The sequence below is a fragment of the Sceloporus occidentalis genome, unplaced genomic scaffold (assembly GCF_023333645.1).
Source record: "Sceloporus occidentalis isolate IW3139 unplaced genomic scaffold, rSceOcc1.0.p SCAF_1, whole genome shotgun sequence".
NCBI lineage: Eukaryota > Metazoa > Chordata > Lepidosauria > Squamata > Phrynosomatidae > Sceloporus > Sceloporus occidentalis.
In genome coordinates this window covers 167921921-167945347 of record NW_028316981.1, presented here as the reverse complement: position 1 = coordinate 167945347, position 23427 = coordinate 167921921, and the positions used below count along the sequence as shown (strand labels likewise).

General features: G+C 43.6%; 1 protein-coding gene and 1 long non-coding RNA gene across 5 annotated transcripts in view; one reads left to right on the top strand and one right to left on the bottom strand.

Moving 5' to 3' along the window:
* Positions 1-1209: 1209 nt before the first annotated feature.
* LOC149322681 (uncharacterized) lies at positions 1210-18142 on the top strand. The gene is made up of 4 exons (XR_016272041.1): positions 1210-1762; positions 2797-2969; positions 4492-4708; positions 17778-18142. It is a non-coding gene; the product is annotated as an uncharacterized LOC149322681 (long non-coding RNA).
* Positions 8105-23427, bottom strand: part of MAP3K12 (mitogen-activated protein kinase kinase kinase 12) — a 164653-nt gene continuing 149330 nt past the window's right edge. For all 4 annotated transcript variants that reach the window (XM_089481342.1, XM_089481356.1, XM_089481335.1 and 1 more), the window contains exons 10-14: positions 23018-23155; positions 19515-20070; positions 13587-13657; positions 11052-11325; positions 8105-9674 (exon numbers count right to left, since the gene is read on the bottom strand). In XM_089481342.1, coding sequence (XP_089337468.1) covers positions 9576-9674; positions 11052-11325; positions 13587-13657; positions 19515-20070; positions 23018-23155 — 1138 coding nt within the window. In that variant the 3' untranslated portion in view covers positions 8105-9575. The remainder of the gene's footprint in view (positions 9675-11051; positions 11326-13586; positions 13658-19514; positions 20071-23017; positions 23156-23427) is intronic.

Here is a 23427-nt window from a genome sequence, read left to right as displayed (position 1 = left end):
CTAAAATCATCAAGCTACCATAGGTCTTGGCTTTCGTTTTGAAAATAAATGCTAGACACACTGGTGTGCTCCTAAGTCCAACTGTAATTCTTTTTTCACTTTTGTTTAAAGTGAATTCCATACAAATATCTGTTGCTGGCTGGCTGGCTCTGTTGCTTTACAATTGGCAAATGTGAATATTATGGAGTGGGTAAGGAATCTTAAGTGCTTCAGATGTTTTTGATTGTGGCCAAGACTCTCCTGGCTGGCATAACTACAGCAGTATAGGCAATGACAAAATGGCCATGGATGTGACAATAGGGAGAGTAGCAAAAGAAGTCATCTCTGTATAGAGGGAAAAAAGCTGTGTTGTCAGCTCTTGAACTACTCATGAGGTGGAAAGGCAGCTTTCTCTGACAATGGAGATGTTTTTTCCATCCCCCAGCTGCTGCTGTGCCCTGCTCTGAAAGGTGCTGTATGCTGGTGTAATGGAGAGTTAGGCCAACATAAAACTCCTAAAGGATTCTGGTCTACAACTCCCACTGTCCTTTACTGTGGCTAGGATTTTGGATAACTGAAGTATGAAACAAGTGTGTGTGTGTGTGTGTGTGTGTGTGTGTAAAGCTTTCTGCACCTGAGCTATAGAATGCAATCTGCTCATTTGGCTAATGTGGTGTGTGTAAAAAATGAAAGGCACTAAACATTTTACCTCTCTAGATTGTCTCTTTAAGGTGGTCATCAGTGCTGAACAAATTGCCTCTTTTGTTGACAAGCATTCAGTTTAGGGCCAGCTCCTATTTTACATATGATTCCAAAGCAAAAGCTTTCATTCTGTATCCTGCTTTGTTGCATCTCAACCACAAGTTGAACCTGCCGTTGGTAGCACTTGGTGGATATTTCCTAAAACTTGCTCCAGTTTTTGGTGACCCCTTCTAATTATAATACCACCAGTATAACATGTCACTATGCAATGATGCTTGTAAAAAGCTAAGGATCCCTGGCAGTACAGTTGTTATATGCCGGTACTAGAGGCACAATGTTTGATCCCAGGGCTCCAAGGTTGACTCGGCCTCCTATTCTCCATAGGTCGGTAAAATGGGTATTTAGCTTGTTGAGGGCAACTGGCTCACAGATTTTAAACCACTGAGTTCACTGTTAAGCAGTATAGAAATGTAAATGCTTTTGCCTCTGCCCTTTGATAATGGGGGGGGGGGGGGAGACACAAAAATATTTGCCTCAGCCCTTAGTGTAATATTGCCTTTTCTTGTCTGTGGTTCTCTTACAACCAGAGAGCTGCCATTTTAGACTTCACAGTAAACCCCAGACCTCCCCATAAAGCATCACTGAACAGGCCACTTTGGCATTATATTTTGGGGAAATGTTATATTACAGTTGCCTGGAGCTGTTCAAGACGAGTGGGAACCATGTGACCCTCAACATGATACTGCGCTGTCAGGTTCTAGTGTCCCTCGCCAATATATGCTGGGAGTTATAGTCCAGCATCTGAATGGTTACATGAATCCCATCTGATTTTGGAGTGCCTCAGATACTGTGCTTGAGGTCAATAGTGTCATTCCTGGAATATTATTTTAATCTGAGTGTTTTTCCCTTTGATCTCAGAGATTTGGAAAATCTCTGCCTTGTTTCTTCATTTGGAAGTCAGCTAGATGTAGAAAAGAGGTTGATGTTCAGTGCAGCTATCACGGTGCAGTCGGAGGGCTTGCCTGTACTTCCTAGAAGGGCCAAAGTATGGGAAACAACTGTTTTTGCATAATGGATGAAGGTAAGAAAGGTGAAAGAAAGCTAAGCAATCTTATCTCATTCTCCTGAGCTTTAGCTGAGAAAATCGGTACTAATGTAGTTTATTCATTAAGCTTGCAGTGCCATAGGGCAAGAGGGGGAAGGAGGGTCTCTATTCATACCCTTTCAGAGGAAGAGCATCATAAGTCAGGTTCTGTCACAATGTGTGCCTCATTTCATGCTGCCACTGATAGAGAATCTAAGTGTAGCAGTGTGTACGCTAAAACTCCTGAAGTGTTCTCGAAGTTGGATGTGCTGACAGTTCGGCATGATTCTGCACTTCACTATATGTCACCTAGTTACTAGAGATTTGACGAGTCTCAACAGTTCTGTTCTCAAGACTTCATCTGTGCATCTGCAGAACTTGTTGGCATATGTATCTTAGTTCCTGGGACTTTTTTGTGTCTGATCTTCATGCCAGGGTAGCCAGATCTTGCACCAAACATGATGGGATCTCTGGTGTAATGAGGAAGCATTCATTTCAGAAGGCTATTGTGCAGAACCATGTAGGTACAAAATAGGTTAGAGTTGCTTGGGTTTTTGATACTTTCCACAAATCCCTATCTTCTCTCCTGCCACTTCTGAGCCATTAAGCTGCATTCCCCTTGCCCTTTTCTCACTGAAGGTGTGAGATGGACAAAATGAAACCTTCTAGATGTTGAAATGTAACTTCCAGAATTCCTCACCATAGATTTTGCTGTCTGTGGCAGCTAGGATTTGCTGTTCAACATCTTTGCTCAGCCTTGCTATAGGTCCTCTTCCATACATAACATAGTTTATTGAAAATTCAGAACTGGGCTTGAGAATGTAATAATGTTTAGATTCTGGTGTGTTTGTGTTCTAATTATTTGATATATTGAGTATATATTTGGCTGGTAAGGGGGTTTAATATGAAGCCCTGTACTTAATATATATATACTGTTGCGAGTACCTGGTGCCAAAGTAATGTCCATTTTCATAATTTTTTCTGGGACTGAAGCAGGTACTGCCTTCACATTCTCAACCTTATCTTTATAGCTTTAAAAGACAAGAAGTAACTTGCCTAAAACGATTGAAGAATTGAAAGCAGGAATCCTTAACAATGGAATCTGGACTGTTGACTGTTAAGCATAAGGGAATATGAATAGAGCATTCCCTACCAACTTGCTGCTTCCACAGTCCAAAACACTTCATCTCTCTCACACACAAAGGTACTTGCCTTTGGAAGTCTGTGGAACATACAGGGCATAAACGTAAAGAGCATACCAACACTGAGTACAAAATGGTCTTTAATTGAAATCTGCAGTGCCATTACTCATCTAGCAATGTTATTACCATACAGACATGATCTATCTTACAAGGGTTGGATGTTTTAAAACAAGCATAAGGGACACACAGATTTGAAGTGGTAAGACATATGGCTTCACCTAAGAGACTGAGAACTTGCCTTCCACAGGAAGAATGACAAACTGGGCTGGGAGTGTTTGGGATGGGTCGTATGTCATGCTCGCTGTGCAGTGCAACCTTTTTTAAAGGGCAGGCCCTGTGATAGCTCGACAGGGAGGGGTGGATGGAAAGAATGTAACTATGAGAAGCTAAATGGAGACATTGGGAAATGACATAAGAGAGGCCTAGATCAACCCAAACAGGTAAAGGGATACTCTTGACCTAAAGTTAAACCATTGTGACTTGATCAGAAGAGCTTATACAATCTGCAAGACTGGTTCTGGATAAGAAAGGTGAGTTGTTTGTTTCTAAGAAACACTGCTTTCATTTCCAGTTTATGGTTTGTGGACAGTGTAGATTAAATGATTAATTTTGGCTGCCAGTGAGGTACTTTTTAAAAATGCCAATTCCTACTGTCAAACTACTTGCTGAACTTTGTTGCTGTGTGCCTTCAAGTAATTTTTCATTGGAAAGGCAGGGTATAAATAAATTTATTATTATATCTGACATGACAACCTCCTTCGGGTTTTCTTGGCAAGTTTGTTCAGTGGAGGTTTGCCTTTGTCATTTTCTGAGGCTGAGAGAATGTGACTTGGCCAAGGCCATCAAGTGGGTTTCCATGGCTGAACAAGGATTTGAACTATGATCCCCAATCATAGTCCAGTGCTCATACTACTACCCCATGTTAGCTCATGCTGAACTAGCCCATTATTTTCTCCACTGGCTGGCAACAGCTTCCCTAAGATGCTGAAATGATTTAAATGCTATTCTTCGAAAGTGGGCATTCAAACATGAGAAGCAAATGCTAAACCCCTGAATGATGACTCCATGCTAATCTGTTTCAGGGGATTGTGGTTGCATTCTTACTCCTCAAGTGCCAAGGGCACTACTAGCTATTATGTCTATACATGGGCAAGTTATTTTAAGGTAGGAGCTTAGAAAGCACTGTGACCTGATCTATTCCCAACATGGCTCACAACAACTACAGTGAACAATCACAGAATTTTTAAAAAAGATAATGGAGTATTTCATAGTAGCCAGTTGATGGGACTGAGTTCTTGCATTGAAACAGCAGAACTGATTTCCCCAGCATGAGATGGGGAATGAAAAACAGTAGCATGGCTTCATATCCTGCAACCCATCGCATTGTACAGCATGGTCTCTGTGCAGAATTTTGGCTTTTAAAAACTTAACATTTTAATAGTTCTGCCAGAACCTGGAACTTCTTTCTGCTAGTGGGGACTACGATCTGCTTTGGGTTGAGCTGATACATGTTTTTTTGTCTAGTCTAGGCCCTGTCTTCTACACAGCACCTTCTACAGTAGTGCATCTCCTCATGAAGACTAAATGCTGTTGTGCTTAACCAGTGGATTCGACATCATGGGACACCATATAGACACTGGATAAATTTGTCTTCATCTCCAGATGTGTTCAATAAAAGCATGAAGCCAGTATCTCTAGAGATCATCTAGCTCAGCACAGATTAACACCCTTGTTGTTGAAGGTATAAAACGCAGCAAATGCTTTTATAATAAATGGCCTTCTCTCCAACACACACACACACATTTTGATCTTAAATATATCCAATAGTGGTGCTTTTGTTACTGGGAATCTGCCTCTAAAATGCCATATCTCGACACAAGAAACCTTTCTTGACAATCAATCTACTCTATTTTGATGGAGATCTGGAAAACATTGTTTTCCAGTACTCCTTTTGGACATTTGCCAAGATGTTTGAGAACCATTCTAAATCAGAGTTGGTTTTTAAAGAAGCAGTATGAAAACAGCCAAGTTTGAGTTCAAATTGTTTCTAACCTATGGTGATCCTAACACAAACCTGTCATAGGGGTTTTCTCAACTTCAGAGAGAGTTTGCCATTGCCTTCTCCTGAGGCCTAGGGAATGTGACTTGCCCAAGGTCATCCAATGTCTTTCTATGACCAAGTGGGGAACTGAACCCTGTTCTTCACAGTCATGGAATGCTCAAACCATTGCATCTATGAGCATAATTTTCCCAACTTGTATAATTTATTCCATTTAGACTAGTTATGAGGAAGGGGCAAGGAACCAAGATGATGCTTTTTTAAAAAGATGTTTTGATTTTCACTGAGTTTTAATGGACAATTTTGCACAAATCCTTGCCTTGGTGATATGTTTAACCAAAAAATAAGAAATGTGAGCCACAATATGACTGCAGTGTTGTGTTGTGTGTTGAATTGCTCCATTCACTATGCAGCTTCAAATCCACCCAATCTCCTGGCTTCTAGTGAACTCTTTCTTCACTCCTTACCTGAAGGATTTGTAGAGAACAGGGAAATCTCTTCTATGGGGCATAGGAAGAAGGGCTGCTGACATCACTGTCATTACTGCCAGAGGGCAGGTGGGAGAGAAAAGTCTCCTCTGGCCCATAGCTAGAACTTTGTAGTCCTGAATGTTTATCCAGTAGAAACTGCATGTAGCTACAGACTAGTTTGCTATGCCTGGTGTACCTCCTGCTGAAGTGGCAGATTGTATGCTCTTCCTAGCTGCTACAGGAATTAAGGTGGGGTTTTTTTTTTGCCTGGGGGAAGGTTAGCCAAAGCCCTCACACCCATCTGGTTAAATGCTCTGTAACTGAAAGCAGGCCTGGAAAACAGCATTTTCCCTGGGCCTTCTAGCTGCCTTCTGCTGGGAGAATGGTCACTGAAACTTCAAGGCTCACATTAAGACCTGTCTCAGATTTCTAATCCATGCTATATACTTTCACTCCCACCTTACCCCATCTGCTGTGTGGAGGCAAGAGCCCAATAGGTAATCATGGCTCATACTGCAAGAGGATTTCTTGCATTAGGCTGGAGCTATGACTGCGGACACCACAGTTCGATTCCCACTCGGCCATGAAACCCACTGGGTGACCTTGGGCATCACATGCTCTCAGCCGAGGAAAGCAATGGCAAACCTCTAAACAAATCTTGCCTTAGGGTTGCCATAAATCAGAAACAGTTTGAAGCCACACAACACACACAAGCTAGTTCTTTGTCATGTGTTAGTGTGGTGGTTCCCTTCCATTTGCTTGCCTTTGAAAATTGACTTCTTTTTTTTAACATTCAAAAAATGTAATTAAAATAAACCAGTACTGAGGTATGTGAACACCTTTTTTACCATCTGGGAAAGGCAGCAACATTTAAAATAACAGGAGCCATGGGGGAATCAGAAAGTCAGTGGAGATTGTGAATAACCTCCCCCACCTCTATTTTTGTTCTTTGGAAAGCATGTAACTAATCCTCACAGTTGAAAATGTATTGCTGAGAAAGAAAAAAAAATAGTGAAGTTGAAGGCTTTCATGGCTGCTATCCATAGTTTTTTGTGGGTTTTTCGGGCTATGTGGCCATGTTCTAGAAGAGTTTATTTCTGATGTTTCGCCAGCAGCTGTGGCTGGCATCTTCAGAGGATACATTCTCTGAAGATGCTAGCCACAGATGCTGGTGAAATGTCAGGAAGAAACTCTTCTAGAACATGGCCACATAGCCCGAAAAACCCACAAAAAACTATATAAAATAGTGATTGCTAAAGCCCCTCATACCTGTGACAGGGGAGAAATCTATTCTGGACCTCTAAAATCACATCTCTGTTGCCTCTTACACTTCTCTGCAGACCAGTTGGGCTCTTCCTTTCAATAACACTTGAGATTTTGTAAAATGCTAGATTACTGCACCGTTGCTGTATAAAACAAAAGACAAAGATGCTAGCTTTCTCATCTGCTTCAGGATAAGGGGAAGAAGAGTCTAGCTCCTCTTGGCTTAGCTAATGATTGAGCTACGCAAGGAAGAAATGGTTTATCACCAATTCTGCCTGGCCTTTTGGCTTGGAACAAAACTTCCCAGCAAATGTCACATCACTTAAGCAGCAACCTGCCTTGGCAGCAAATATAAGGCTAGGCGGCTTCAGGCTCTAAACTGCTTTATACCAGGCTCATGCTAGTAAACTAGCACCATGAGATTAGTGACCAATCTCAAATCTTGTTCATCAGAATCACCAAGCAACTCCAACTTTCCATAGCTTGCTTACCTGAGCTCTGAGGGACTGAAAGTGTTTCAGCCCTTGCAAAATGCAGATCCTAGCACTGCTGCTCCGGACTGGAGTGAAATCTCTCCCAGAGCTGCTCCCCTCAATTTCCTCTGAAAAAGGGGGATTGCTGCCCATGCAATAAAACCAACACATAGCCTGTTTGAGAAGCAACATCTGCCTGGGCACCTAAGCCAAATCCTTCTCCTTTGTAGGCTGATGGGAATTAGCACCAAGGCACCTCTGCCGATGGTTGATCGGTGTAGGCCTTAACATTTGAGTTAGCACACACATCGGAGTTTAAACATGAACTCTCCCCCTACTTGTGATGGAACAACAGATGTATATGGAAGATGAGAGGACCTTGGCTGATGAGAATGAACAAACCGTAGACACTGCCTGCAAAGATCCCACTGAGCTGAGCAGGCTTGGGTGCCCCTTCCCTTTAGGTTTTTACAAATCAGACCTGATGTGTGAGCAACACTTGGGCATGCTATTACATTTCCAATGCTGTTCTGACAGAAGAGAGAGAACTGTAAAGGGATGGGATGCGGCTGGATTCTGTGCCTTTCCTCCCATTGCATCTCTCTCTGGGTTGACTGATACTGGGCCTTGGACACTGCCCGCTGATTCATCAGGTCCTTGGCCAGGGAGCCTATAGAAGGGGGAAATACAACAGGGACCCATCTCCTCCTTGAGCATTAACTGAGAAAAGTACACGGCTCATGTGCAAGCTGCAGTCACCCACCCCAGAGTCAACAGGTTAAACTTGATGGAGGGCCTGTTCCCTACTTTGAAAGGCACGGTCCCACAGCCTGTTTTGAAACAAAGATGGAGGAGCTACAATTAATCTCAAAATTCTTTCCTGTCCACTCCTGGGCTTAAAATAACTTAAAGCCTCACATCCCCAGGTTATCTCAAACACAAATAGATGACAAATGTAAAAGGGAACAAAACATCTTTCTCCAAAACCAAGACCTTCACCTGAGAAACCAAGAAGAAAGAGGATTTTTCCTTGCAAGTGTAAACTTGAGGGAGTCCCTTTTCTTCTTTTAAGCAATTCCAGAAATTCGGGCAGAAGCAGGATCAGCATTGGCAAATTCCCGCTCCCCACCCCTTGCGCGCTCCTCTGCTGCTCCTTGACCCTCCTTCTCTGCCCCCACCTCCCCACCCCACCCACCCTCCACCACACAAACCCACCTGACAGGGACACACATTAAGTGCAAATGTAAACATTCCTCGTTATAAATTAATAAAATAAATTAATTAATTAAATTAAAAAGTGCAGTGCATGTTGGTGCCAGCAGAGAGTAGAATGGAGCTGTTTTCCCCATCCCAAAATTGTGAATGGGCCACATTGAGTGTATATACATGTATACATATGTGTGGTGTGTATGTGTGTGTATATATACACTCACCGACCCAACCTCACCCAGTATGGTTGGGTGCTGGAGGATGAGGGAAGGGAGCAGATACTGTAGTTTTGGGGCTATGCACCCCATTCCCAAGAACTGGAGCATGGGTATGTGTGTTTGTGTGTTGAGAGGTTGTTGCACTCTGGCTTTGGTTGTTATTTGTGCAAAGGGCTACATAAGAGGAATGGGAAAGACTTATTTTTCACGCTGTGGCTTAGTGGGACGGGGAGAAGGGAGTTTCCATGCTGACTGTGGCCCAAACATGCATTAAGTCCCTCTCAGAGACAGTCTGGCTGAGGCTCAAAATGCACACCCTCCAGCCGAGATGTAGCAAAGAGCTCTGGAGCCCCGTTGATGCACCTTGCCATTTCCTCTGGGAGATGAAAGCACCACATTTCCAGCTCAACTCTTTCTTCAATCTCTTACTCTGCTTCTTGGACTCATTGGTGAATCCTCGGGCTTGGCCGGAACTGGTGGGTCCTTTGTTGGAACTCACAATATTCAGGACTTGAGGAAGTAGAGTAGAAGGGATCAATTCCTCTCAGCATAGGGCACAAGCCGCCCTGCTCAGCTGGAAGGGCAATGACTATAAGTTGCTTGGTTTTGTGTTCATTTGTTCTGTGTCTCCAGTTGTCCCAAGTGAAAACAGCGAGTCCCGATGGCAGGAAGTGACCCTTGAGACCCACACACGCAAACCCAGCCAGTCCGAGAGAATGCAGGAAGCTGAAGTGAGGGCAGGGAGGGAGGTGATGAGGCGTGCTGGCTCTCCTTCCAGAGATTATGAGATAATATAGATTTATATAGAGCTTTATAGATTATTTATATAAATATCTGGGGAGATGGTGGTGGTGCAGAGAGGCAGAGGAAGGACGGGTCTGTACAACCTGAAGAAGGGAAAGCCGAGCAGGTGAGTTCACAAATTGGGCATGTCTGGAAGTCTCTGCACCTCCCCACTGCCTGAATGGTCAAGTTCGGCACTGTCACAGTCCGAATCTTCGTAGGCGGCAGGGTCCTGGGATCAGAGAGGAAAAAAACGGAATCAGGGTTGGAAGGAAGGAAGGATGGATTGATTTACCCCACACCAAAAATCACAGGGGAGGAGAAGACTACTTCCAGTCATGGCATGTAGGTTCAATCTCCAGTATTACTGGCAGTATGCCCTTTTAAATAAGTTCTAGGGGAATGTCATAGGGAAGGTGCTGTTGCTCTCCTGCAGTGCTCATGGGTTCAAGGGTTGTCATCTATGGGAAGATAATGCTGAACTAGAAAGGCTAGGAGTGGACAAAGTGCAGCCTTCCAAATACTGCTGGAGTCAACACCCAGCATTCCTCATCATTGCCTATGCTGACTAGGGCTGATAGGAATGGTAGTTCAACAACATCTAGAAGGCTGTGCATTGCCCACTCCTGGGATGAGTCTTGGGTCTCATGCACCATGGCCCCATGCTCTTCAATAACTAGGCCACATATTGCTCTGACTGTGGTTGCAAAACAGAGAGGTTCTTTAGTTTTTTTGTGGGTTTTTTGGGCTATGTGGCCATGTTCTAGAAGAGTTTATTCCTGACGTATCACCATCATCTGTGGGTGGCATCTTCGGGCCACATAGCCCGAAAAACCCACAAAAAACTATGGATGTCAACCATGAAAGCCTTCGGCTTCAGAGAGGTTCTTTGCTCATCCATACACTGTTCTTTAAAAGCAAGGTTCTGCACTAAGAAAAGCTTTAAACAAAACATAATACATTATGCAGATAAAGCACTTCTCCCGCTTCATTGCATATACTGCATAATTTATTTAACTTCTGCCAGTCATGGGGAAGGGCTAAAAGGTATTTGGAGTGCATACATCATGTCCTCCTTGACCACTGGAAATCCTCCTTTCATCTTTTGTCTTGGAATTGTCACTAGAAATTGTCCATACCTTTTAAAATTTCTCTGCAATCTTGGGAGCTAGACACCTGACCATTTTGCAGTAAAAATGGCAGGCAATTCCCTCAAAGTGGTGAATTCCATTTCAGAATTTGCTAATAACACTGTATATCCACCTGGGCAAAAAGTGGCTCCCCAGTTATTGTTGGATTGCAGCTACCATCATCCATCACCAGTGGCTAGGACTGGCAGGAGTTGTAGTCAGGCAACATATGGAGGGCCACAGGTTGTCCACCCTTGCTGTATATGCAGAATAAAAAATCTGCAAAGCATAGATGCAGGCAGACGTGATATAGTTGATTTAAATTAACACTGAACTAGAAGGAACTGTTGTCCAACAATCTTCCCCAAGCACCTACATTATCAACATTTGCTACCTCAGGCATTCCTGAAGCAAAACAAAGCAGGCCCACAGCCTCCAAAAAGCCTTGACAATCCTCCCAGTTCTCCCTCTGCACCCACCTCTCCTGCATTCTGCTCGGCACTGAGCTGGCGTTTGACGAGACGGATGGCTGCCTCCTTTTCAGACAGCCCATCCGAGTGTCCCAGGATATCATCATCTGAACGCTCTGCATCCAGCCGTTCGTCCGTATTGGTGCTGGCCACATCTGGCGTGCCACCGCTGTGGGAAGCTGTGGTGCCCTCACTGGCAGTGCCTTCTTCGCCATCTCCATCAGAGAAATTCTCCGAGCTGAAAGTGGAGAGTGACTGCCGCTTGCTCATGGCCTGAGGCCACCTAGGCAGAGAAAGAAAGAGGGAGAAGGCTGTGAGCCTTGGGGGATCATGGCAACCCTCACCCAGAATGAGCATAGTACAATGATAACCACATTGCACAGAAAGACGGTAGCAGGACCCAAAGAATGGATCCCATCAGGCTTGAGTTTTCTTCTAGACCCCTCTCTTCCAGAGACACAACAGCAGATAAAGAGGGAAGAGCACAAAACTCTTTAATCCACAGCCACCTCTACTCAGTTGTTTGATTACTGCCCCCTTTTGCTCTCTGGTGCTCTTTCCTGGGTGGTGAAAAACCTCTCTCGGCTGGACATCCCTGCAAAGACAGCTGAATCCAGATTGAGACTTACTGTGGTGCATGCAAGCCTAACTGAAAGTATCTCACCAAATGTGTTCCTCCCTGTCCCACTTGCTTTCCCTGAAGGGAAAGAATAGGGCATGGAGGAACCTCCGTGTGAAATCTGGTCAGTGACCAGAGAGCACAGAAAGATGCCCTCCATAACTTGCTCACCTCTCCAAAGGCAGAGGCGCAGGGACATGCAGATGGGAAAATTTTTGGAAGGGTAAGGATTTGGGGGAAGGATTCCTTTAATGTCTCATAGTTGGGATTTACATCTTTTCTGAGCTGGATGAGCCAGAAGTTCCTCTCCCCTGATTTTATGGAACCACTGAGGCCTAGAGAAACTGCTGGACTCTCTCTAGGTCAGCCTTCCACAACCTTCCATCCTAAAGGTTTCCCCTTGACATGACTGTCTAGTCATAACCAACTGTAGTGGGAAGTGTTCATCTTCATTACTAAGCCGAAGAGCCAGCATTGTTCAAAGATGACTCCATGGTCATGTGGTCAATATGACTGCACCAAACGCTGTTACCTTCCCACTAAAGTGGTACCTATTTATCTACTTGCATTTCCATGGTTTTGAAATGCTTGGTTGACAGAAGCTGGGGCTAGTGATGGGAGATAACCCCTTCACGAGACACTTGGACCTTGAACTGCCAACCTTCTCACCTTACAATCGTCAGAACTGGTGTTTCAACCACTAAGCCACCACATTCCTTATACCTTCCATCCTGCAACCACATTACCCTGAACCAGTATGGGCCAACATACCAGGTTATGAAAAGCCACTCAGCATTACCAAAATGGCAATGGGTACTTGCAGGAACCTAGCCACCCAAAACCATAACAGCATCTTGCTATATAGATTTCAAGGCCAAAAGGAGAACTTTAATAATCAAGTTTATTCCTGATTATTCCATATCAATTTTTTTTCAAAATGTGGATTTACAGAATAGTGAGTGCAAACTTATATAACATGTACTGAACGTATGAGAAGATATCTACACAGTGTAGATGATACCATGCTTCAACCAACAAGAGTGGTTGATCAAGAGGTTACAGCTTAAAATAATAGGTATTAAATGTCTTCATTAAGTGTTTCATACCCTCTCAATATTAATGAAAACTGGGATGCATGTGGTCAACTAACATCAGAGTGTGGAGTCAAGACAACAAAATAACAAGGAAGAAAAGATGAGTTAGGAGAGGCTGCAGTTGTTTGCTTTTGCCTGAGTCTACTGGGAAGGGCAAAATTCCTCCCACTCCTCTCCTCTGCTCCCTTGTGTGTGAATTGACTGATAACTACTTTTGTGCTCCATTTGCAGTAATTTGGAAGTAAACTGAAGACAATGGGGGAAAGTAGGAGGAGAGAGAAATGGACCTTCTAAAAGCAACTGGAAAAGTGGCAGAGGATTAATCAGAACTATCCCTGTCAAACTGGGACAGTTGGAGGGTATGATATCTGGATCTACTTCATGTATTTTCCATATATCTGCCATGGTGGAGCTCAAGGCATCATCCACAAAACCACCAAACAGTTTTTCATGGGTTTATAAATGCTCCATAAATGGGGGAAAAAAATAGAGGCATGCCAGTTTGAGCCAATATATTATTTAGCACTTCCCCCCACAGGCAGTAAGTGTTTAGTTAAAAGGATTTGTTGAATAATTTGTGCAGTGTTTTGAAAATCTGATGACCCAGATTGTGAGAAGTCCTCTGTGAAATGCCATCTACACTTATGGCGCAAAATAAAGAGGAATGATGATTACATACATACTGGTGCAATGAACAACAGTGCCAAAATGAACAAGAGGAAAAGCATGGAAGGGACTTGGCTCTAAAATTCCCAGCTCAACATGCTCAATAAGACAAACTGCACACCTTTCGCTGAAGGGGAAGCTCTACTTCACTGTCTCTTCACTCACCTTTGCCGAAGGGGAAGCTCTACTTCACTGTCCACCTCGCCCTCCTCCTCCTCTGAGGAGACTCCGCGCTTCTAAGGAAAGAAAGGGGTGGGGGGGGGGGGAAGAGAAGAAACTATGTCAGTATTGACAAGATGAAGGTAGAATAAATCCTCAGTTCACTAGACATGTTTTTCAAATGACACTGTTAATTCTTTTGTCCACTTGTTTAGCGTTGTTGGATTCATGGGCTTAAATCTGAATTTACACAGGCACAGAAGCTCGGACTGAATGTACCTATTCCCACTCAGGACGAACAGTACATAGCCTCCAGCTGTTCAGATTTGGCAAGGAAAGTCCGGGTCAATACTCTTGTCTTTCAACTCTTTCAGCTGCTTTTAAAATGCCCCATTTCTCTTGCCTTCTCCCACTTTCCTCCCCTTTGCCTTCTGCTTACTTTAATTGCAGCAAAAAAGGTGCAAAAATAGTTTGTGCACAGTGGTCTCAGCAAGTCGGAGAGGAGAGGAGAGGTTGGAGTTTTCTGCTTCCTAGTAGTCTCACAAAAAAAGGAAACAACTGCAGCTTCTCCCAGCTTCTATGCATTTAATCATTCATAACTTTTGCCATTTTGACAGCACCCTGATGTTGCTTGGCTATATTTGCCCCAGTTTTCATCAGCCAAATGCTGGAAGGTGCGTAGTATCAACCTGTCTCATCCCAGTTCCTAAACTTGATTAGCAAAATCTGGTATCTCTAATAAGGACCACTTAGGGTTACATGTACACAGCCCTGCCTGGTGTTAAGACAGGTAACTGTGCAAAGAGTGACTCTTTCAAAGGACTTTATCACACATGAGAAATTTCTCTTAATTTCGAATGAAAAGAAAGTGGGTCCAGAACGCATTTACGTGAATTCGCTAGTTCAGCAAATTTACATGAATGCGAACTGTGTTCAAACTGGCTTCCCATTGCCCGAAAATAGCATGCCACTGCCCGAATTTGCATGTGGTAGTCTATCATGCAATAACGTGAAACCCCATGATTGCACTCGGACTAACTTCCCATTGCCCAAATTAATAATAATAATAATATAATAAATTTTAAATAAATAAATTTTTATTTATATACCGCCCTGTGGCGAACCAATCCGGGCGGTTTACAACATTAAACAAATTTGCGTGTGGTAGTCTATCACACAATAACGTTAAACCACATGATTGCGTTCAGATTGCCATTGGATTATACTTCCAATTTCCCTTGTCTAATAATGTCCAAAGATTATCTCTCTCCTTAGCTGCTTTTTGTGTGATTATGTGGGTGTATCTGATTATGAAGAGAAAGTAGAAAAGGTGTACAGAAATTGAATTGAGCAGTTTAAAATTCATTGGCAAGCCTTGAGACTGTTGAAACGCTTCCCTTAGGAGCTGAAGCACCGGGGACAGAAACATCCTGACATTTTGTTTCTGCTTTAGCATATCTGCATGCCTTAAATAATTTGCTTAATTTAGGCTGCAACACTATGATCCTGAAAGGAGGCCATGCCAGAGGCCAGAGGTTATTTTGGTTCTTCCTCTCTGAAGCAGAGATCTTCAAGCAGATTTCCCTCTTACAATGCAAACTCAAACTCTTCCTCCATGGGACAGTGGCAAGGTCTACAGCCAGGACTCCTCTGTACTTGGAGCTCTGGAATCAGAGACAGAGGAAGCTGGAAGAGGGGGCTGTGGATCTGCAGGATCCTAGGCACTCCTATGTCCCAACATCTCCTGAACTGGAGGTGGGGGAACAGGGACATACGTTTGTCCTGGTGATGGCATAGTTTTCCCCTCTCAATGGAAGCAATGGGAAGAGGACACTTTTTAAAAATGTCTCCCAAAGCTTGAGGTGGGGGACCCCAACTTTCACCCAAATCCAGAAAACCATAAGCAAAGGCATTTCATCTACCTTGCCTTCTTTTCTTCCCACCCTATCTGATTGGCTATTACTCTTTGCAGTATTTTTGGAGGAAAATGGGGCACATCTACATGGACCAATTACACCAGTCATCCCTCCCCCCATGACCTGTCTACATGGTGCAGAGCCAAAGCCCCAATTTGCATGCATACTGTCTTCATGAAGAAAGGCTATTTCTGCACCAAATCCGCCCTAGCCCTGCCTAAATCAGATTTTAAAAACTCATGCAGAAAAATCTGGAGCATTCTGCAGCAGTGCCTGGCAGCTGTTTATACACATATCCACTGTGCTGCCCAGCACCATGGGACTTTATGTGTAGACAGCCGCCCAGTAAGCACTCCAGAATGCAGAGGTTATGGAGAGAAACTGGGAACAGCCCAGAGTCTTTTGCCTAGTGTAGATGAACTCTGGGATTGGAGGGAAGTGGTAGGTAGCACTCTATATACCACATCTGGAGTCAATGCATTCACTGCGACTGACAGTTTGACTGATTGATTGATTCACTGAATGTGTAAATGGGAAAGAAAGAAGAAACAGACAGAAAGAAAGCCCACAGACATAAACACGGCAGGAGAATTGAATGATGATGTCTGCTTTTTTGGTCAGCAGAACCAGGAGGGAGGCAACTCTCTCTCTCCAGCAGAGATAGAGACAGAGAGAGAGAGACAGAGAGAGAGAGAGAGAGAGAGCAGCTCTTCCAAAAATATTTGGGCAGCCTCCAGAGCATATTTTGAGATGACAGCAACTGGGACTTCTATTGCATAAGTGGAAGTTCATTTGCAGAAGGTTGCATGCTCCTGTAAGGTTCAGGCTTGGAAGGCTATGAGGAGACAGGCTTGGCAAGGAAAAAACAAAGCTCTAGGAAATTTTAAAAGCTGGACCACCAGCTTTTGGCTTTGAGTACTTTGTAATACCTCGGACAGATTGTTCCCTAGGTATATGTCCATCCCTGATTAGCTGAATTAGGATGATGTAAAAATGAGCACATTTGCTTAGCATGTTTATATGTAGCATGAAAAAGGAGTAGCTGCCATTACCACTACCACCAGTGTGATGTATACTTTAATTAATTAATTAATCTATCTATCAATCTATCTATTGTTGCCTTTCTCCCAAAATACACTGAAGGCAGCTAGTGGTTTGAATGTTGGACTAGGTCTCTGGGAGACCTGGGTTTGAATCCCCACTCAACTATGGAAAAAGACTGGGTGCCCTTGGGCAAGTTACTCTCTCTTGACCTCAGAGGAAGGCAGTGGCAAACCTCCTGGGAATAAATCTTGCCCAAGAAAACCCTAGGATTCGGTCACCATAAATCAGAGCCAATAACAGAAAACATACTAGAATAATACACTTTTTCCCCAGCGTTTCAGCCGTAATGGGTCTCCAAGTAGTTGACAATAATGATGCTGGATTTCATGTTGCCCTCACTGTGCTAGAACTAAACTACCAATGGCATCAAATTGAGGTATTGCGTGGAACCTTGCCTTGCTTATCTTAAAGGTGCTGGCAGCAAAGGGAGAGTTTGGGGGAGAATTCTGCCCCCCGTCCCTCTACCCATAACCAGATGTTTTGGCTATCACCACCGTTGCTGCTGCAACTATTGCTGCTACTGTGCTAGCCTGATGATACATAGAGTTTCCAGACCATATGAAGTCCGTGGCAAATGTTACTAGAAGGTCTGTGAGAGACAATGATGTCTCGACAATGTTCTCCCAGCCTCTTCTGCCTTTCCTACAGCAGTAGCCACCTATAACTAATCCCACTCTCCCTGGGCAGCATAATTCAGAATTCAGCTTTTCTAGGCACAAAATATTTGCAAGGGGAAAAAACACAGCCTTGATTTGGGTCCAAATGAAGAAAAGTGGACATGTATCCATGAGGACTGTCCTGCCCTGTCTTGTTTGTCATTGGAGATTTCCCCAAGGGAAAAACTGTGTGCGTGCGCTGTGTGCCTTCAAGTAGGTTCTGACGTCAAACTTCCTCTGAACAAATCTTGCCAAGAAAACCCTAAGGCAAATCTATCATGGGGTTTTCTTGGCAAGATTTGTTCAGAGGAAGTTTGACCCCATGGCCTTTGCCTGAGGCTGAGAACATGTAACTTGCCCAAGGTCACTCAGTGGGTTTCATGGCCAAGCAGGAATCAAACCCTGGCCTCCAGAGTCTTAGTCCAAGGCTCAAACCACTATCTCATGTCATGATTACAAAGCTTGCAGTAGATACAAATCCTACATTTGACTATCAAACTTGTGGTAATATATTTTCACAGAGCTTTCCAATGCGGGATGCTGCTTTGTTCTGTGGAGAGAAGATCCAGCTCTAATTCAGAAGAGCCAGATGTCCTGAAACCCCTTTGAAAAGTGGGAATGAGGTGTGACTTCACTTCTTGCTCACTTCAGGTCTGTGTTTATTTTGTATCAGGCGATGGAACATTCTGCAAGAAAAGAATCCACTTTCTGCCTACAGAAAAAATTACGGATTTTGCAAGTGATATAGGTCCAAACTGCACTGAGGAAAAAATCCAGTTTGAGGTCACTTTAACTGCCCTGGCTCAATGCTAGGGAATTCTGGGAATTGTAGTTTTGTGAGACATTTAGCCTTCTCTGTCAGAGGGCTCTGGTGCCACAATAAATTGTAGTTTCGAACTGGATTATTTCTGCCATGTGTTTTGGACCATAGTCAATAATACTAATCAGTGTAAAACTCCTTGATCAGAAAGAGTTAAAATATATGATTTAAATTACAAATAAGAAGGTAAGTGGGGGAAAGAAAGGAAGGAGAATCAGGGAAACTGAAGGGAAAGTCTTATTGTAAATAAACTATCTGCAATAGTAAGTGTTGATATAATTTCTAACACTAGGATAGGCTTAATAGCATGGATCTTATCTGGCTGTTCCAAACAAAGCAAGCAATTTAAAAATGAGAAATCTGAGAAATGAGAAATTTTAGAAGTAAAATAGAACTAGTGGAACAAGGAATGGAACAATATATAGAAGGAAAACGAATATGATAAATCAGAAATATAAACAACTGGGAGCTTACACCAACACTTGGTTACTAGCTTGTTTTCCAGGACAGATTCAAGCCCTAAACTGGTAAGCGTTGGTGACCTTGGGAACTCTCTTCCTGCAAATCCATTATATCTCCAAGGGTTGAGACTAGCCAGTGAGGCCCTCTGGAAAAGATCAGCTCATTCTGACATCTCTGTGTTAGCTTTGCAACTCTGGAATGCCCTCTCATGGGTTATTTACATGTTCTTGGCAAGATTTGTTCAGAAGAGGCTTGTCTTTCTTTTCTTCTGAGGCTGAGAGTATGTGACTTGCCTAAGGTCATCTAGTGGATTTCTATGGCCAAGGGGAAATTTGAATCTTGGTCTCAAGGGTTGTAGTCCAATGCTCAAGCCACTTCACTATGCTGCCTCCTCAGTTTTATTGTATACGCTCCTTATTTGTTGCCGAATTTCAATTGCTTTCTCAATGTTGTTATTTTCAGTTTTACATTGTTAACTGCTTTGGTAACTTACACAGAAAGTAGTCCAAGAAATTGTTATTGTCTGCCTTCAAGTCATTTCTGACTTACGGCAACCCTAGGGCAAAACTATCATGGAGGGGTGTTTTTTTGGGGTTTTTTTTGGCAAAACCGTTCAGAGGAGATTTGCCATTGCCTTCCCCTAAGGCTGAGAGCATGTGACTTACCCAAGATCCCCCAGTGGATTTAATGGCAGAGCTGGGAAATGAACCCTGGTCTCCAGAGTCCTAGTCCAACACTCAAACCACTATGCCACGCTGGCTCCCAGTCCAAGAAATATACCAAGTTAAACAAAGAAACAAACAACAATCTCCTCTGTATGAAAGTCCTAAATTGTTTATGAGAGGGAAGGACAAAGAGAATCAATGCAACTGGAGACACATTCTCTGCCATGCCCCCACTTGCCAATTGTGTGCCATTTATTGTTTCTTCCGGGAGAGGAAAGGGCAAGTAAGCCATCCTCTTTCCCCAGGCCTACCTGGCTCCGGGTGACAGCTGCCCGATACAACAGAGCTGCTGGCGTGAGATGTTGGGATTGAGAGGTGGCTCCTGCTCGGCTTCCTCGACCTTGTTCTCTATCAGCCTCCTCTCCTGGTTGCAGCCTTGCTTTCCCAGCTGGACCTACAGCACCTTGTCGGGAAGAAGGAGACTCAGGGCTGCTGGAGCATGGCACTGAGGCAGTATCTTCACTGGGGGTTTCACTGTGGGGCTGCTCTGTCGGTGGGGATTCGGGCCCAGCTGCCCCCTTACGGCTCTCAGCCCCAAGAGTCGTGGAGATGAGGTCAGGGCTGGAAGACGACATCTTGCGTAGTAGCAGGTCATGCTGAAGGCCTCGCAGAGCAGCACAGGGCTCCAGGCGCTTGGCTCCTCCGGGTTCAGCCAGCTCCCCACAACTGCCCCGAGTGCTGACCTTGCGGTAGCGTGACTTAGCCCGGCGACTGCGCCCGGGTGACGGGGGACCTTTCTGGCACACGGGGATGGCAAGCTGGGGCAGAGCTGGATCCATGATCACCTCTGTCTTCAGAATGTCTGGCCTGCAAAAGAGGAGGAAAGGAGTTTGACTAGCCACCTATGCAGATGTGGTTGTGATGATGATCAATGAAAATGGAGGTGATGATTACTGATGACGACATGACTATAGCCAAGATCCCAGTTTGCACTTGCAGAGTGTAAAGTTCTTCCAGGAATAAGTAAGTGCCTTCACCCTTCCCTTAACACACTGTTCTTTTGTTGGTGGCCCTATTTGGTGGCCAGGGGATGACAACAAGATCAGACTCCTGGAGCTCCTGGAGGACCTCCTAATGGTCTGGGAAGATGTCCTTGCTTTCCTGCAGCAAGCTGCTGAAGGACAGCCAGTTGCTATCTGGCCATCCCCCCAATGTCCCCTCACAACCAAATGCAGGTGACAGGAGAAACCCAGCATGAGATGAGCAAATTAAGGGTACAAGGGTCAGCATGGACAGTGCAGCTGGATTTTGCCAACCACAAGAATATATAAGCATTTGTCACTGATTGGATGCCAGCTTACATTTCAGTGTGCCCACAAAGGGCATCACGCCCTCAGTGCTGGTTTTCTCTTTCTGGTCTCAGCTTGTTTGGCAAAATTTTACTATTGCTTTGTTACAGTGTTTTATTATTGCTTATTTTAAAACTTGAAACTGTTAGCTATCTTAAATTATGTGTAAAATGGTGAGCTGCAAAGTCTAAAATAAATCAATGAAGAAATCAATATTAATTCCATCATACCTTTTCACATTATACTCCATTTCATAGTCTACCAGATGTACCTGACTGCAAATTTGGACCATCAGTGATTCAGACTGTGTCTAGGAATTGAAGATCCAAAACATAATGCAGAAATAATCCAGTTTGAGAGTGCTTCAACTGCCCTGATTCAATGCTAGGGAATTCCGGGAACTGTAGTTCTGTGAAGCATTTACCCTTCTCTGCCAGAGCATTCAGGTGAGAACTTTGTGAGTTTTGTGAGATATTGAACCTTCTCTATCAGAGAAGCTCTGGTGCCACAATAAACTACAGCTCCCAGGATTCCCTAGCATTGAGCTAGGGCAGTTAAAATGGTCTCAAACTGCATTATTTCTGCAGTGTGTTTTGGACCAAAGTATCAGTGCTGTATGATAGCATAATGTGAATTGCATGATGTGAATCTCCATTTGTAGATCTTGATAATTCTAAATCTTTTTGTAGTTTTTTTGGGGCTATGTGGCCATGTTCTAGAAGAGTTTCTTCCTGACGTTTCACCAGCATCTGTGGCTGGCATCTTCAGAGAATGCTTGCCTGGAAAGGACTTGGGTATATATTTTGTGTGACCTGGAAAGGAGGAGTGATTTGCATGTGTATTGTTCTGTTGCTAATGGCAGGCCTCAGGGTGGGAGGGTCTGGAAAAGAGGATTAGTGTCTGCTTGATAGTGCTCATTGTCTGCTGGGTGATTTCTCATTTGCATTTGTTGAGTCTTTATCTTGCCACAGATGCTGGCGAAACGTCAGGAAGAAACTCTTCTAGAACATCGCCACATAGCCTGAAAAATCCACAAAAAGTAGGGATGCTGGCCATGAAAGCCTTCGTCTAAATCTTTTCCTTCTGTTTGTCTCTGATTCTGTTATTGCCAGGGATCACCATATCTAATGGCCAGATCCTATTAGAGTCTTAAATCTTCATAGGTGCACTTAACTTAGGCAGGAATTAGGACTCTACAGTTTTGTAACATCCATATCTAGTAGAGGACTGCTGTAACACTATACAGCAGAGCCATAGAATCATAGAATCGTAGAGTTGGAAGAGACCGCTAGGGCCATCCAGTTCAACCCCCTGCCATGTGTGCATTGTACACTGATACATTTTACACAGTGATGCACATTGGCCCTGATGTGCGTCGGGTACTCTTGTCAGTGTCCCAATACTCATCTTTGCAATTTATTAACAGGGTTTCTTAGTGCCTCTGCTACTTAGCTAAGTATATGTAGAGCTACGTTAAATAAAGGTGATAATAGGATTCCAGGGATAATCTTTATTTTTCTTAACCACTGTTATGTCTGGTATATTGTGTTGTCATTGTTGTTATTACTATTACTGTTACTACAGCTATTACTATTACTACCACTAACAAGAAGATACAGTAAGTTTGGAAGCAAACAGGAATATGAATAGGCCAGCATCCTTAGACTCATAAAGACTGGCAAGGGAAAAAAACACTTTTCTGAGTCCCTAGCAAGATTGGTGTCCTGTCCTGTTAGCAGCAGAAGCTTAAGCAGCTCTCCCCAACCAGAGATCTTGCCAGGCACTGCCAACTTACTTTCAAACATAATTTCAAAATAAGGTAAGAATATTTGCTTGAAAAGAAAAGGAAGAAAAAATGCTGAGTTCTGCACCCAGCACTTTCTTTCACGTGTAAATTCTTTTGGAACCATGCCACACACATAGTATGTAAAGTATATTAGTCCACACATTTATTTCTTTTGCCACAGGCAATGGCCACTCTGCTTGCTCAATCCTGGATAATGGCTAGAGAACATTTAGTTATTCCAGATGTTTTGGACTGCAGGTCCCAGAAGCCTCAGTCAGGATGGCCAACGGTAGGGGACTGTGTGAGTTTTAGAGCCTTATTGCATGAGAAAAAAAGCTGAAATGGAGCAGGAGAGTATCGGCTTTCTCTGTTCTTCTCTGCATGTTGTTGTAGAACTTCTGTTCTTTACTTGAGGGAGATGATGATAAAAGTGTGCCTTTTGCCAAACAAATTTTTCCAGCACAACAAAAGGTATGCTTTTATGATCCTCTCCCTCAGGAAGTGCTTCGATGGCATGCGGAGAGGCACAGAGAAAGCCACTGCTCTCCCAGTCCATTTCGACTTTCTTTTCTCATGAGATAAGATTCTAAGTCCAAAGCATCTGGACATGCTTCCTCTTCCTGTCTAAAGACCCCCTCTTTCCCTCTCTCCTCCATAGTCTTTTCTCTGCCAATTTCACCTCTTGCTGTGTGGAGAGAGCTTCTGAGGCACATTCCTCTTCTTGATCAATTTTTCCACTGTGTTGCCATGGAGGAGGCTGCGGGATGGATGGTGCTTAAAGAGCCCTGGGTACTTCTTCTCCAGAGCTTGTTCCCGCCTGTTGGGGGAGATGGGTAACAAAAATAAGAAAAGATATGAAGATTCAAGAGTCAGAAATATTCAACACCGATATTTTGGCTAGTGTGAATCCTCATGACTAGAATGACCAACAAGATATATTAAATTATAAGAAAATAAAAATAAAAAGTACAAGTACAAATGCAATAAAAATAAATGACATTACTAAATATGCATGAGATTTTCATTTCTATATGGAAATCACTATAATGTAATGTTCTACATTACCAAGAGGGACTAGGCCAGAAAGAG